Source organism: Microcaecilia unicolor, unplaced genomic scaffold (genome assembly GCF_901765095.1).
Source record: "Microcaecilia unicolor unplaced genomic scaffold, aMicUni1.1, whole genome shotgun sequence".
NCBI lineage: Eukaryota > Metazoa > Chordata > Amphibia > Gymnophiona > Siphonopidae > Microcaecilia > Microcaecilia unicolor.
The window spans coordinates 79,001-92,959 of record NW_021963188.1 but is presented as its reverse complement, the minus strand read 5'-3'; the positions used below and the strand labels follow the sequence as shown (position 1 = coordinate 92,959).

The 13,959-nt window shown below is 40.7% G+C and overlaps 1 protein-coding gene across 1 annotated transcript in view; it reads left to right on the top strand.

The window, feature by feature from the left end:
- The window catches only part of LOC115459055 (PHD finger protein 10-like), a 54,218-nt gene that overhangs the window by 24,862 nt on the left and 15,397 nt on the right, over positions 1–13,959 (top strand). Inside the window, exons 4-6 of the mRNA XM_030188918.1 lie at positions 920–1,069; positions 4,745–4,854; positions 12,869–13,022. Of these exons, the coding sequence (XP_030044778.1) occupies positions 920–1,069; positions 4,745–4,854; positions 12,869–13,022 (414 nt within the window). The remainder of the gene's footprint in view (positions 1–919; positions 1,070–4,744; positions 4,855–12,868; positions 13,023–13,959) is intronic.

Sequence of the window (13,959 nt, the reverse complement as noted above, 5' to 3'; positions counted from 1 at the left end):
TAGGACAGGGAAATACCCAGTATACCTGAATTTAACTCACCTTGAGCTACTACTAAAAAAGGTGTGAGCAAAGTCAAAATAATAAAAAAAATTAAAAAATATGTAGCGGAATATAAATTTTCTAATGTATTGTATTGGAGAAAGTAGCAACAGTGTCAGCACCACACAACCTAATGCTAGAGTGGAGGAGGCAGTGTTGTAAAATCAAAGAAGAAAAAGATTAGGAATCTGTGGCATTGTAGCAATCCTGAGACCAAAGAACAGAAGCAGAAGGTTTAGTGAGCTGTCAGTTTGTCAGAGACTGAGAGAGCCTAACTGAAGGGAAATGGGAGTGATTTCAGAGTGGGGTGGGTATTGACTGGTGGCAGAGTGAGCTTTTGACAACAGAGCGGGACTGCTAGGGACAGAATGGGAAATTACAGGGTGTTGGAACACAGAAATTATTGCTTAGGACAGGGTGGGCAGTTAGGGAGAGAGGCTACTGGATTCATGGTGGGGAAGGGCGGCATTGAGGGAGAGGGATCGAACTACATACATTCTCTCTCTCTCTCTCTCTCTCTCTCTCTCTCTCTCAACCTGCACTTTGTCCCCAGCAGTTTCTCTCTTTTTTTTCTCAGCCTGCCCCCCCCTCCCGGTTTTCAATTCAGTGGTCTCTCTTTCAATCGCTACCCTGTCCTGACCAGCACTCACTTAATGCTCCTCTTCCTCATCAGTCTTTTGTCTACCCACACCATGGCTCCATTAGTCCCTCTTTTTTCACTTCTCACCCTTGTCATATGTGCCATATAAGTGAATGGGAAAATGAGGGAAGCATGTGGGGGTCCATGACATTTCTGAAGGTTTATAAGGGATCCTCACTGTGAAGAAAGGAACCCTGAGATTAAATCATTCTTTTAACATCACCCCTCTTTTGTTTCAGCAATTGCAGCAACAAAACACTCAGAAAGTAGAACCTAGCAAAGTTCCAGAATATATTAAAAAAGCTGCCAAGAAAGCTGCAGAGTTTAACAGCAATTTGAATCGGGAGCGAATGGAAGAAAGACGAGCCTACTTTGATTTACAAACACATGTAAGATTTCTTAAATATGTTAACTTGGATGTTGTTAGTTGTAACAAATTCAACATTAATGTTCGATTCCCGGCACAGGCAGCTCCTTGTGACTCTGGGCAAGTCACTTAACCCTCCATTGCCTGCCGCATCGAGCCTGCCATGAGTGGGAAAGCGTGGGGTACAAATGTAACAAAAATAAATAAATAATACAAGAACAAACTAAAGGCTTGTGGCTTCTTTTACAAAGTCATGCTAGTGATTCCCACGTGGCAAATGAGAGGAAGCCCATAGGAACTGAATGGGCTTCCTCTCATTTGCTGCGCTGGGAATCACTAGCCCGGTTTAGTAAAAGAAGCCCTAAATAATTTTTCTCATGGAGATGCCCTTCCACAAGGGTCATCTTTTGTAGGCACTGATCCTTGGTTTTTTTTTTTTTTCTTTTGTACAAAATGTGGCCGCAAAGCGCTTTCTTAAATGAATAAAATTAAATTAAGTGTTTAAAAAACATTAATTAAATAATGTAATGCTTAGTTGGTACTGGTATTTTAAATTCAATAAAACATTAATTTTGTTTTTAAAAACTAACAAACATCCATTTTAAAGTTAGTCCTGAGTGTCACTTTGGGAGGGCAGTGTTTGAAATTAAAGCATTTAAACTTAATTAGCTGTCAGAAAATTGCTACTCCACTTTTCAATGGAACTAGAAATCCAGACTCCTAGCAGCATTTACAGGAGGGATAAGTTTGGGGGATAGAGTGAGGAAGAGGAAAATAACCACTCGGTGATTTTTAAAAGTTTGAGTGTACTTTGTTTGATTTAGGGGCCTTTTTACTAAAGTGTGCAGAAGGATGAATTCTCTATATGATGCTGAAAAAAGCGCTATTCTATAAGCTGCACTTAAAGTTAGGTTCAGTTTATAGAATAGCGCTTACGTCCGGGAATCGCACTTAACTTTGGGTGCAGCCATTTGCACCAGCTGAAACGTGGTGCAAATGTGCACACCTAAATTAGGTACGTATCCCCCCTTATTCTATAACATGAATAAATGCTAGGAACACCCCCCTTTCGCCCATGACCCTCCCATTTCCGCGCTCCTTGTTTTACTTGTGCGTAAAATTTAGGCACATAAATTTCAATTAAATCTAACTAGTACCAATAATTGATAAAAAGCTAATTATTGGTGCTCATTAGCTCGTTTAATTTGCATGCACAAATTGGGCACGCCCAAATTTGTGCATGCAATTTTTGATGACTTTTATAGATTTAGGGGAAAAATATGCAGTTACCATGGCTTAACGGGGGATTTTACCTGGTAGTAGCTGCAAATTTTATGGTATCTTTTGAGGGTATTCCTACTACTTTTATTGTCGGTTGTGCGTTAATGATCCCATTAACGCACTGTACCTGCTAAGAATTAACATGAGAGTTTCGGGTGGAGTTATCCTGATGGAAGGGGTTGTGGCTTTCCTTGTGGGGGCGCATGGCAGTGGTGAAGATGAATGTGCTGCCTAGATTGTTATTTCTGTTTCAGTCACTGCCAGTGGCGGTTCCGAGACGGACACAAACAACTGCAGGGTTTTCTGTCACAGTTTATTTGGGAGGGCAGACATCCCCGTTTGGCAGGACGTATATTGTGGGGGGGACTCCTGAGAGGGGGGGTAGAGCGGTGCCCAGTATTGAGTGGTATTATTTTGCTGCCCAACTGCGGATGATTATAGACTGGGAGAGGGGGAAAACAAAGCCAGCTAGTCAGGTGGAGCAGTCGTATAGCCCTCATAGGCCAATGAGTTCCTACTTGTGGACTACTGAAGGAGTGGGAGTGATTTTGGCTGGGATACAAAATCCGTTTGTGAGGCATGTGGTGGAACTGTGGGGAGAAGTGTGGAGGAAATGGGGCCAGACTGATAGGGTGTCTACACTTGCGTCTTTGAGATGGGAGCCAAAATTTGGAGCTGGGAGAGAAAATGCCATATTTGTGCGGTGGGAACAAATGGGTATATTGAATTTTCGAGCTGTACTGCAGGGGGGTAGGATGAAGAGTTTTGATACACTGTGCTCCATGTATGGCCTGCCTGGTAGAGTTGGGGAGTGGCCTAGTGGTTAGAGCACCAGTCTGGCCGGTTCAAATCCCACTGCTGCTCCTTGTGATCTTTGCCAAGTCACTTAACCCTCCATTGCCTCAGGTACAAAATTAGATTGTGAGCCCTCCTGGGACAGAGAAATATCCAGTGTACCTGAATGTAACTCATCTTGAGCTACTACTGAAAAAGGTATGAGCAAAATCTAAATAAATAAAATAATTTTTTTCCTATTTACAGATTCAACACTTTGTGGGGACGCTGGGTTGGAGGGAGGAGAACCCTCAAGAGCTGGAAAGTCTGGAAAACCTGTAGCTTTTGTTGAGGAGGGTGCCCTGACCAATATCAGTGATATATAAATTTTTTTAGGGGATGTGATCCCAGACCATTTGGTTTTCAGGGGGCCTAGGAGGAAGATTTAAATTGCCGTTTTTCTGATCAGGAGTGGGAAGTTATTTGCGGGGAGGTTCAGAAAGCTTCGGTATGTGTTTTGGTGCAGGAAAATGCTTATAAAGTCTTATCCAGATGGTATTACACACATGAGATTGAAGCGGACGTACCCTGGTACATCAGACATATGCTGGAGGTGTAAATCCCAGCTGGGTTCTTTTCTACATATATGGTGGACCTGCCCAAGAGTGGTTCCCTTCTGGCAGGCTGTTATGAAAGCGTTAGTAATATTGATAGAATCATCATTGGTGTCTAGTCCTGTGGTATGCCTCTTGCGTTTGTATAACGAGCGGGATTCTTGGGAGGAGAGCAAATGGCTGCGATGGGGATTGGCAGCAGCCAAGTGCCTTATAGCACAGCATTGGAAGAAGGTAGACCCCCCGACATTGGGTGATTGGAAATGCAAATTGGGTCAGTTAATACATATGGAGCGCCTTACGGCTTATCGCAGGGAGGGGGTTCTGCGACATAAGGGTGGGTGAGCTCGATTCCAACAGCGATTACTATGCATTTAGGATGATGGAGAATTAGAGGATGTTGATGGGCTTGGAGGGGGTGAGAGAGCTTGCCTCAAAGAACCAAGGGGCATTCTCAAGTTATGAAGGGGCTGGAAGAGGTTGGATGGTTGGGAGGGGGGGTGGCGCATATTATTGGTGCACAGTTTATTTGGGGTGTGGAAGTTGTTTAAGGGACTAATTATATAACAAACAATGTAGAGGAGTTCAACTAGCTGATAACCTTGAGTGTGTTGTATTAGTCTAGAAATTGTTAGCTCCGGTGTGGGCCCAAATGAGCAGGATGTGCGCTTTCTGAAAGTTGACTGTTAAAAAAAAAAAAAAAAAAAAAAAGAATTCACATGAGACCAGTTACTGTTAACACTTCCATGGTCACTTTCTGCCCATGCTATGTCCCTGAGGGAAAAAAAATCTGAAAAATGCAGTTATGTGCAATTTAATACATGGAAACAATCAACTACTGTAAAACCCCGTAATGCAGTTGCACAGTAGCCTGTTTCAACTTGTTAACTGCACGATATGGGCTTAACACTCTTTAGTAAAAAGGCCCCCCTAGAGAGGCTGTTTTCTCACGAGTACATTAGCATGATTTTCTATTTGGATTTTTAAAAATTTGTAATTATGAATTTAATTTTTATTGTATAATATAGATTATCCAGGTGCCTCAAGGAAACTACAAAGTTTTACCTTCAGAAAGAACAAAAGTTGGTCCTTATCCTGTCTCTCTCATACCAGGGCAGTTCCAGGAGTACTACAAAAGGTACTTTTAACTTGTAAGAAATAGTTTACAAAATTGTTTACTTGCCTTGAAGCATGGTAAGTAAGAAAAAGTGACTATTAAGATATTAATGCTTTGAAATAATTCTACTGGGTAGCAATGAAAAAAAAAATCACTGAAGCCTAATGAGTTTAAACCATCCTAAATTGTTCTAGTTTAAAAAAAAATGTTTTTATTTACTTTGCAGAAAAAAAATTACTGTTTGGCTTTCTTGGGTCATATTACTTAAGAACAGAAAAATTGCCCTATGGTTTATTTATTTAAGAACAGAAAAATTGCCCTATGGTTTATTTATTTATTGCATTTGTATCCCACATTTCCCCACCTATTTGCAGGCTCAATGTGGCTTACAGAGTTTGTTATGACATAGTCATTCCATGATATCAGATACACTTAGTATTGTATAGAGATTAAGTAAGGGAGGAGAGAAGGAAGGTGTTAGGCAGATAGTATGGAAGGTGGACTTTAATAATTGGAAGTATTGGTGAGGTAGTTTTGTGAGGCTCTCTTTGTAGGCCTTGTTGAAGAGATGTGTCTTCAAAGATTTGCGGAAGTTGGTTATTTCGTCACTAGCTTTCAGGGCTGTAGGTAATGCATTCCACAGCTGCGTGCTCATGTAAGAGAAGGTGGTGGCGTGATTCAGCTTGTATTTTAGTCCTTTACAGCTGGGGAAGTGCAGATTGAGCAATTTGCGGGATGATCTTATGGCATTCCTGGGAGGCAAGTCCACGAGGTTTAGCATGTAGATTGGGGCGTCTGCGTGAATGATTTTGTGTACAATCATGCAGATCTTGAACGCAATGCGTTTCTTGAGTGGGAGCCAGTGAAGTTTCTCTCTTAGGGGTTTTGCACTTTCGTATTTGGTTTTTCCAAATATGAGTCTGGCGGCGGTATTCTGGGCTGTTTGGATTTTTTTTTTATAGTCTGTTCTTTGCAGCCAGCGTACAGTGCATTGCAGTAGTCCAGATGACTTATTACCATTGACTGTACTAGGGTACGGAATATGTATCTCTGGAAGAAAGGTTTTACTCTTTTGAGTTTCCACATGGAGTGGAACATCTTTTTCGTTGTGTTCTTCACGTGAGCATCGAGTGTGAGGTTTCGGTCAATGGTAACTCCAAGAAGTTTCAGATTTTCTGCAACGGGGAGAGAGCAGTATGGTGTGGTTATGGTGGAGTAGTTGTTTTTGTTGTGTTGTGAGGTGAGTACAAGACATTGTGTTTTTTCTGCGTTGAGTTTTAGCTGGAATGCATCCGCCCAGGAGTGCATGATTTGGAGGCTTTGGTTGATCTCGTTGGTGATTTCATTTAGATCGTGTTTGAATGGGATGTAAATCGTGACATCGTCTGCGTATATGTAGGGATTAAGGTTTTGATTGGCTAGAAGTTTGGCTAAAGGTATCATCATTAGGTTGAAGAGAGTTGGTGATAGGGGGGATCCTTGGGGAACTCCACATTCAGGTATCCATGGGCATGATATGTCTGCGTTCATTGTTACTGTGTATGATCTTGTGGTCAGGAATCCTTTGAACCATTTGAGAACTGTGCCTCCTACTCCGAAGTATTCTAGTATATGTATTAGTATTATCATGATTAACCATGTCGAAGGCGCTGGACATGTCGAATTGTAGGAGGAGTATGTTGCTACTGCTTGTTTGAATGAATTCGTTGCGGATACTAGTACAGTTTTGGTGCTGTGATTTGACCGAAATCCTGATTGAGATTCATGTAGAATTAGATCAAGATGTCGTCCGTGTGAGGCAGTGCTGCTTTGAGGTCTTGGAACGCCAAGCTCTGCTCACTAGCGTCTTTCTTTCTTTCACCCTGAATAATGGTGAAAAGAAAGGGGAAGATCGGGGCTAAAGCCACTGCAAGCCCCGGCGGAAACCTGACGCTGTGACAGCCGACCTTGGAAGCGTTCGGCCTTCAGGCATCTGGAGCCCTAACCCCAGCCCAGGTTGGGTCCCCGGAACAACTTGGGGACCTTAGCGTGGAGGCGGTATCTTTAAGCCCGCCATCCCTGACTGCCCCGCTGAGACCGTGCGGAGAAGCGGGAACGACGGAAGAACCTCAAGCGGAAGTAGTTGAGGTTAGCGGCGGCCCTGTTGGGTACTCGACCCCGGAAAGATTAACAGCGGGAGTTAGGGCGGGAGATCCTGTTAGAATATCAATGATATGCTTTGATGTCCCCATGCATACTTCCTACCCACCCCCCCTCCTCCCACCCTGTCAGACTGTCATAGTAATGCTTGAATGTTTTCACTTATATACACTGTCAGCTAGCACATTTGCTTATTTCCGATCTGAGGAAGAAGGGCAACCTTCGAAAGCTAATCAAGAAATGTATTAAGTTATGTCCAATAAAAAAGGTATCATCTTATTTTCTTTTCCATGTTTTATTTTGTTTGATTTCTATTGACAACCTTAAGAGTGGACTAACATGGCTACCACACTCCTCTACTTTTGAAATTCACTATTTCGTTTTTTAGTACAATCCTTAGTTTTCAAGTTTGATTATTGTAATGCTGTTTACTTAGGTTTGAAAATCCGTTTTATCAAAAAAAACTTCACAGCTCAGAACACTGTGGCCCGTCTTGTATGCAAAGCCTTTCAGTTTACCAAATCAGCCCCTCTTTAATCAAGTTGCATTAGCTTCCTAAAAATGCAAGAGTCACCTTTAAACTGTGCACCCTTGTTTATCAAATTTTGTTTAGTCTTCTACCTGATTATATGCAACACTTGCTGCAATTACCATCACGCAATACCCATTCTGTGTTGAGAGACTGTGTACTGTAAACTAAACTCTGGAATTCGTTGCCAGAGAATGTAGTAAAGGTGGTTAGCTTAGCGGAGTTTTAAAAAGGTTTGGACGGCTTCCCAAAGGAAAAGTCCATAGACCGTTATTAAATGGACTTGGGGAAAATCCACTATTTCTGGGATAAGCAGTATAAAATGTTTTGTACTTTTTGGGATCTTGCCAGGTATTTGTGATCTGGATTGGCCACTGTTGGAAACAGGATGCTGGGCTTGATGGACCTTTGGTCTTTCCCAGTATGGCAATACTTATGTGCTTATGTACTTCTCCATTTTGCGAATTGGAAGAATATCTCCATTACAAATCAATTCATGATGCCAGTTTCTCATACCAAGCTAGTTCGATCACATAATATGTATTTCCACTTATATGTGGATGATATCATGTTGTATTCTCCCTTTTTAATGTCAGAGGGTGTGCAGTCTTTGGCCATAGCCATTTGCTTTAATGGTGTGGTTGGCTTGCTATGGATTGGCAATAAATTATTTAAAAACAAAACAGAAGTTCTCTTCATTTCATGAGACCCCTTTTTCTCCTGCCTGTATCACTTAAAGTAAATGACCAAGAAGTCTGCTATCTTGGGGTGATTTTAGACCAATCCCTGCCCTTACACCCTCATATCAATAAGATAACCAGAACTGCATCCCTTCATCCGTTCTTTTTATCTAATAGGATGTCACTACCAGTGATACAATGATCTCGAGTTCTTGGGGTTGTTTTGGATTCGGCTCTATCCTTTGAGCCCCAGATAAATAGTTTAATGATGAACGTATTTTTTTAAGCTTAAACAATTAAGACTTATTTGTTCTTTATTTTATGAAGAGCATTTTGCTCTGCTGGTTCAAGCTGTGATACTTTTATTAATTCAATCTATATAAGTCTACCTCGAATGTCATTGATTAAATTACAATTAATTCAGAATACAGCAGCAAGAATTATTTGTAGATGTGCTAAATATGAAATAGCACCTCTTTTGTTAAGGAATCTTCATTGGCTTCCAATACAAGTCCAATACAAGCAAGAATTGTATGTAAGGTTCTTTGTTTTGTTTACAAGGCTTTGTATGATTTGACTCCTGATTTTCTGATTAATTTACTGAAATCCTCTCCTAATTATGAATATCGTTCAAAAAATCGTTTTCTACTCTTTTTCCCTTTACCCACTGGTCTCCAATATAGTAGATATTGAAAGGCCTCTCTTTCATATTTTTTTAGTCTCCATTTGGAATGATTTGCCTTTAGGATGGATGTTTCTTCTTCTTTTAGGAAAAAGTTGAAAACTTATCTTTTTGATAAATTTCTGGCAGTTTAGATTTATGACTTTACTAGTATATACTAGCTTTATATATAATTACTTTATTGTATTTTGAGTTCATTTTGTGCTTTTATGGACTTAATATTTTTTGTAAACCGCCCAGGATCAGTAGGATTGAGCGGTCAAGAAATTCCTAGATTAGATTATAAAGTGACAACTGGATTTGTACATTTAAGAACTGGAAAAAAAAATGCACTTTGAGATACACTACCAATTGTGAATCAGTAGGGGTGATCTACCTGATATGGTGCCCATGTGACTTTTGCATATTGGACAAACCTGGAGGAGTTTAAAAATAAAGTTGATGGAGCACCGGTCTTGTATGAAATTAAGTAAATGAGAAGTCCCCCTGGTGGCACACTGTGAGCAATATGGTCACTGATTGGATGAGCTATAATGTATTACATTAGAACAATTGTAGTGTTCTGCTCATAGGGGAGATTTTGGGTGTCTGTTACGTCAATCTGAGCAACCCTGGATTTTTTTCTTTAATTCTGTTGAGCTCCATGGACTGAACATAAGAGTTGAATGGTCTGTGGGGGTTTTTTAATTAGATCTGCAAACGTATTGTCTATCCTTGGATCAAGGAGGTAGAGCTCTAGGGTTTAAATAGTACTGGTGTTTTTGTCAGCTAAAGCCTGCTGAATCTTAGTGAACAGTGGTCATGACACAGGACAACTACCCCTGACGCAGCTTTAGTGAAACGGGGATTCCCTGTCGGGTATTGGGGACTCACTGGTAGCAGATATGAAGACATGCAGTTTGAAGACAACGTCAGATAAGTTGATTGCAAATATTCACCTGTTTGGGATTACAGTGATTGTGATTTGTTTTTTCTAACCTGTGGATGCGCATGTGATTTTCGGTCATTGCCATGCTCTGAATCTGGAGGTCATCCAATACATTTTGTGAGGGTTCAAATTTCATCCCTCCTAAATCCTTTCTGGATATGGAGGAGTAGTCTGTGGGAAATTTATTCTGATCCATTCTCCCCTCCAGCTCAGAATGTATCTCTAAGAAGACATCTTATACCCCAGATTTCGTTCAATGCACGATGAGATGTACCTTTCCAACTACAGTAGGAAGCAAAACCACATCTGTATGCCTTTAGGCTTTAAAAGTTCAGAGGCCCCCCCCCCCCCACCAAGCTATTGTTTCTATACCAGTTCATGGCTTTATACAAGAACAACAGTTTCACATAATAGCATACTACACTTGTAATTCAGTCTGTCTCCAACAGGATGGATAAGTACATAAGTAATGCCACACTGGGAAAAGACCAAGGGTCCATCGAGCCCAGCATCCTGTCCATGACAGCGGCCAATCCAGGCCAAGGGCACCTGGCAAGCTTCCCAAATGTACAAACATTCTATACATGTTATTCCTGCAATTGTGGCTTTTTCCCAAGTCCATTTAGTAGTGGTTTATGGACTTGTCCTTTAGGAAACTGTCTAACCCCTTTTTAAACTCACCGCCTTCACCACGTTCTCCGGCAATGAATTCCAGAGTTTAATTATGCGTTGGGTGAAGAAACATTTTCTACAATTTGTTTTAAATTTACTACACTGTAGTTTCATTTGGATGTGAAATATAAGTTTCAGCCAGCTCCAGATTTCAGTAAACTCCAGCTTTTCCACTCCTCTGTCATAGTGGAGGAGGCCTTGAAGAGAAGAAAATTCAGAGTTCTCAAAAACATCTCCTGGCAATGATCCTAGGCTCTTGAACCATTTGGGCAAGAAGGCATTCCAAGAGGTAATGCCATCTGCCTGCATTGCAGCTTATTAGTTTTATATGAGACAACATAAACATTTTCCAAAAGATGCAGTCCTCCTTTCCCAGCCCACAGGCCCAGATTCCATCTGTCCAGCATCTGCTAAAATAGTTTTCTTATACATTCAGTGTATGATGTCTCAAGGAATTTGGTCTCTGCCATTACCACCAAGTATCTTGAATGGTTATGGACTTCTAACCTATATGAGGATGTCCACAAGAGGCTGGCAGAGGTACCAGAAACTGATTACTCCTTATTTGGAGATAATGTGAAACACTTGATACTCAAAAGAATATTAAAAACCTGTTCCCTTCACAGGTGTGTGCAACAGGAATAAAAATCTCTTGGAATGCAGTTACAATCTTCATGCATCCCTGTCCCTGTCAGGGCCCCCACAGTCTCAGTGTGTACTAGTCTTTTGTCTTCAGGATTAACTAAAGTCAAGCCTAGCCTTCAGGAATAGGATTTCACAAGGTTCCAAGGTAAAACTTGGCCTACCTGCATTAAGCTTCTGCTGGTTATATGCTGGAGGACTGTTCTTGTCTTCACTGGGTCTCTCAGAGTTTTTATCTGGTTGCCTGAACCATGCCCTTCTACTCTGCTGTGACTGAGCCATGCTCTTTCTGCTCTGTACTGCAGGATTTAAAGTGGCTCTGTGAGGGAGTGTTCGTTGTTAAGGGTAACCTGTAGCTTTTTGTACACTCCAGCACAGGAAATATGATGATATTGAAAGGAGGGTTTGCTGTTACGGAAAATGAAGATGATTAGAGGATGAAAATTCATATCTTTCATTTAAGTGGAACAGATTATCTGGTATTTTCACGTGGTCGTGACACAATTTGGTGTCATTAGAGTACCAAAGTCTATTATCTATACCATTTCTTTCAGCATAGGCTGCAGATATCCTCCATTGAAATATATCTCAGTGTAGTCTCAGCTTATCATGTCCCCAATGGCAGACTTCTAGTCATTCTCAGTTCATGAAGAGGCTGCTTCATTTCAAGCCAGAGAAACCTGTATCATGGGGAACTCAATGTTGTTCTTACCTCACTTACGAAGCTACCCTTTGAGCCATTGGTATCTGCTTCTCTCAAGTTTATTACCTAGAACATGCTCTTTTTTTTTTTTTTAGTAGCTGTTATTTTGACTAGAAGAGTAGGTGAACTTCAGTCCTTGGACACATAGGAGTCATGTACCCAATTTAATCACAATAAAGAAGTTCTACATATTCATCTTAAGTTCATTTTGTAGGTGGTCACCCTACATTTTGTTCTAAACCTCATTAAATCTATACAAGAAGTTCCTTTTCACTCTGGACTGCAAAAAGGATAACACTTATTACCTTATGAGAACCTAAACAGAAAAGCTACACAGTGTTTGTCCCCCTTTAAACCCCAAAAGAATCAAAATTCCTGTAGTGGAATTAACGTAAACAAATTGGGCCATGTGCGGGCATCGGCACAGAATATCCGGAACTTCAGTGGCACCTGGAAATTGTGCAGATATGGCCTGCATAGCTAACCAGGAAACTTTAGAAATAACTTATTTGCAGTTGTACATGCCTTGTTAGCTGTGCAGGTACCAGTACTGAATATTGACGGTACCCACAAAACTTTCAGCTCTTCCTGATTCCACTCCTGGAATGCCCTGTGCTAACCATTGAGTGCCATGATGGGCGCTTGATGGTTAAGTACCGCTGAAAATCTGGGGATGGCCCACTTGCCACAATTTAACCAGTCTCTCTTGCCTGGTTAAATCATTCTGAATATCAACCCTTAAGAATTTTATACATGTCAGTCTCCCATCATTCCTTATTTCAATTTTATAGCCAACCATCAGGGACCTTTACATTAATCTGTGTACTTGGGGAAGGATTTTGAGGACATTGTGCATCTTTTGCAACACATGCAACTGAATTGTTGTGTATCCACCTCTGGGTTCACCCTCCAGTCTCAAACCTTTCAGAGAGACTACAAAATGTTTAAAGGAGCCAAACATTTTTAATGTGTGATTTTGTTCACTTATACTAAATTTACACTTGTTAATTCAATTGACTTGTATTTAAAACTGTGGCTTGCAACTAATTTTATTTTTTAGGTATTCTCCTGATGAACTTCGTTATTTGCCATTAAACACAGCACTCTATGAGCCCCCACTAGACCCAGAATTACTTACACTAGACAGTGATGGAGATTCAGAAGATGCAGAGGATGATCGATGTGATGAAAAACGGAAAAACAAAGGATCCTCAGTAAGATTTAATTAGTTTTAATTAATAAAATGTTCTTAAAGTATGATTTTAATGTGTACTCTTCTGTCTCACAGAGATGCTTAATACAATGTTTGACAGAGAGCGAAACAAGTATATTTTAACATCAGCATGAAGAGACTGAATTCTCTAGTTCTAATTGTTCTTTAATGTAAATAATCCAAAAAGAAAGTAAGCGCAGTTGAGATGCTATTGGAATAGAGTCACTGCCCCTGCAGGTATACGTCTTTTCTTAACCCAGTACCCTTAGACTGCAGGGGCTAGGGAGTTCAGCCGCACAGGCTGGCTGGTGATAGTTGTAATAATACTTTGTGAAAAGCACAATGTACCTTCAGGGATTTGGAGATGGCTCAGCAGAAGAATCCAAACAAGCTACACAAACAAAAATTCTTTTACCTCGGATGCACGATGGGAGGGGGGTTGATTATCTAGCAAGCTTGATGCCAGAGCAGAGCTAATAAGAAAAGTCTATGAGACAATAGGAGCAGGGAACATGTGCTTAAAGGGGGCTAATAGCAGTAGGACTACAACTTACAGGAAATACAGTAATCGTGTAGTTCACAGGAGAACTGGCTTACAGATATATAAAATCATAACATGCTCATATTTATGTAAAATCATTTTTATTGAAAAGTTTGCATAGACAGACCAATAAACAAATGCCAAAATATTGAAGTACAACTTTTCATATATGAGAAACAGAAGGAACAATATTCTGTAAGTTATTTCCCCAAACAATTTATCAGTTTTCTCCCCCATCCCAACCTCCCCACCCCCTCCTGCCCCTAACCAACCAGAACAAGCAGTCTCATACTTATATTACTCTCATAACCAACATAATTGTGCTATCTTTGGTGTAGGAAGTTGGACTCGTATACTCCTCCACTCTTAACTGACCTGCCTGTCCTTTATGCTGAAA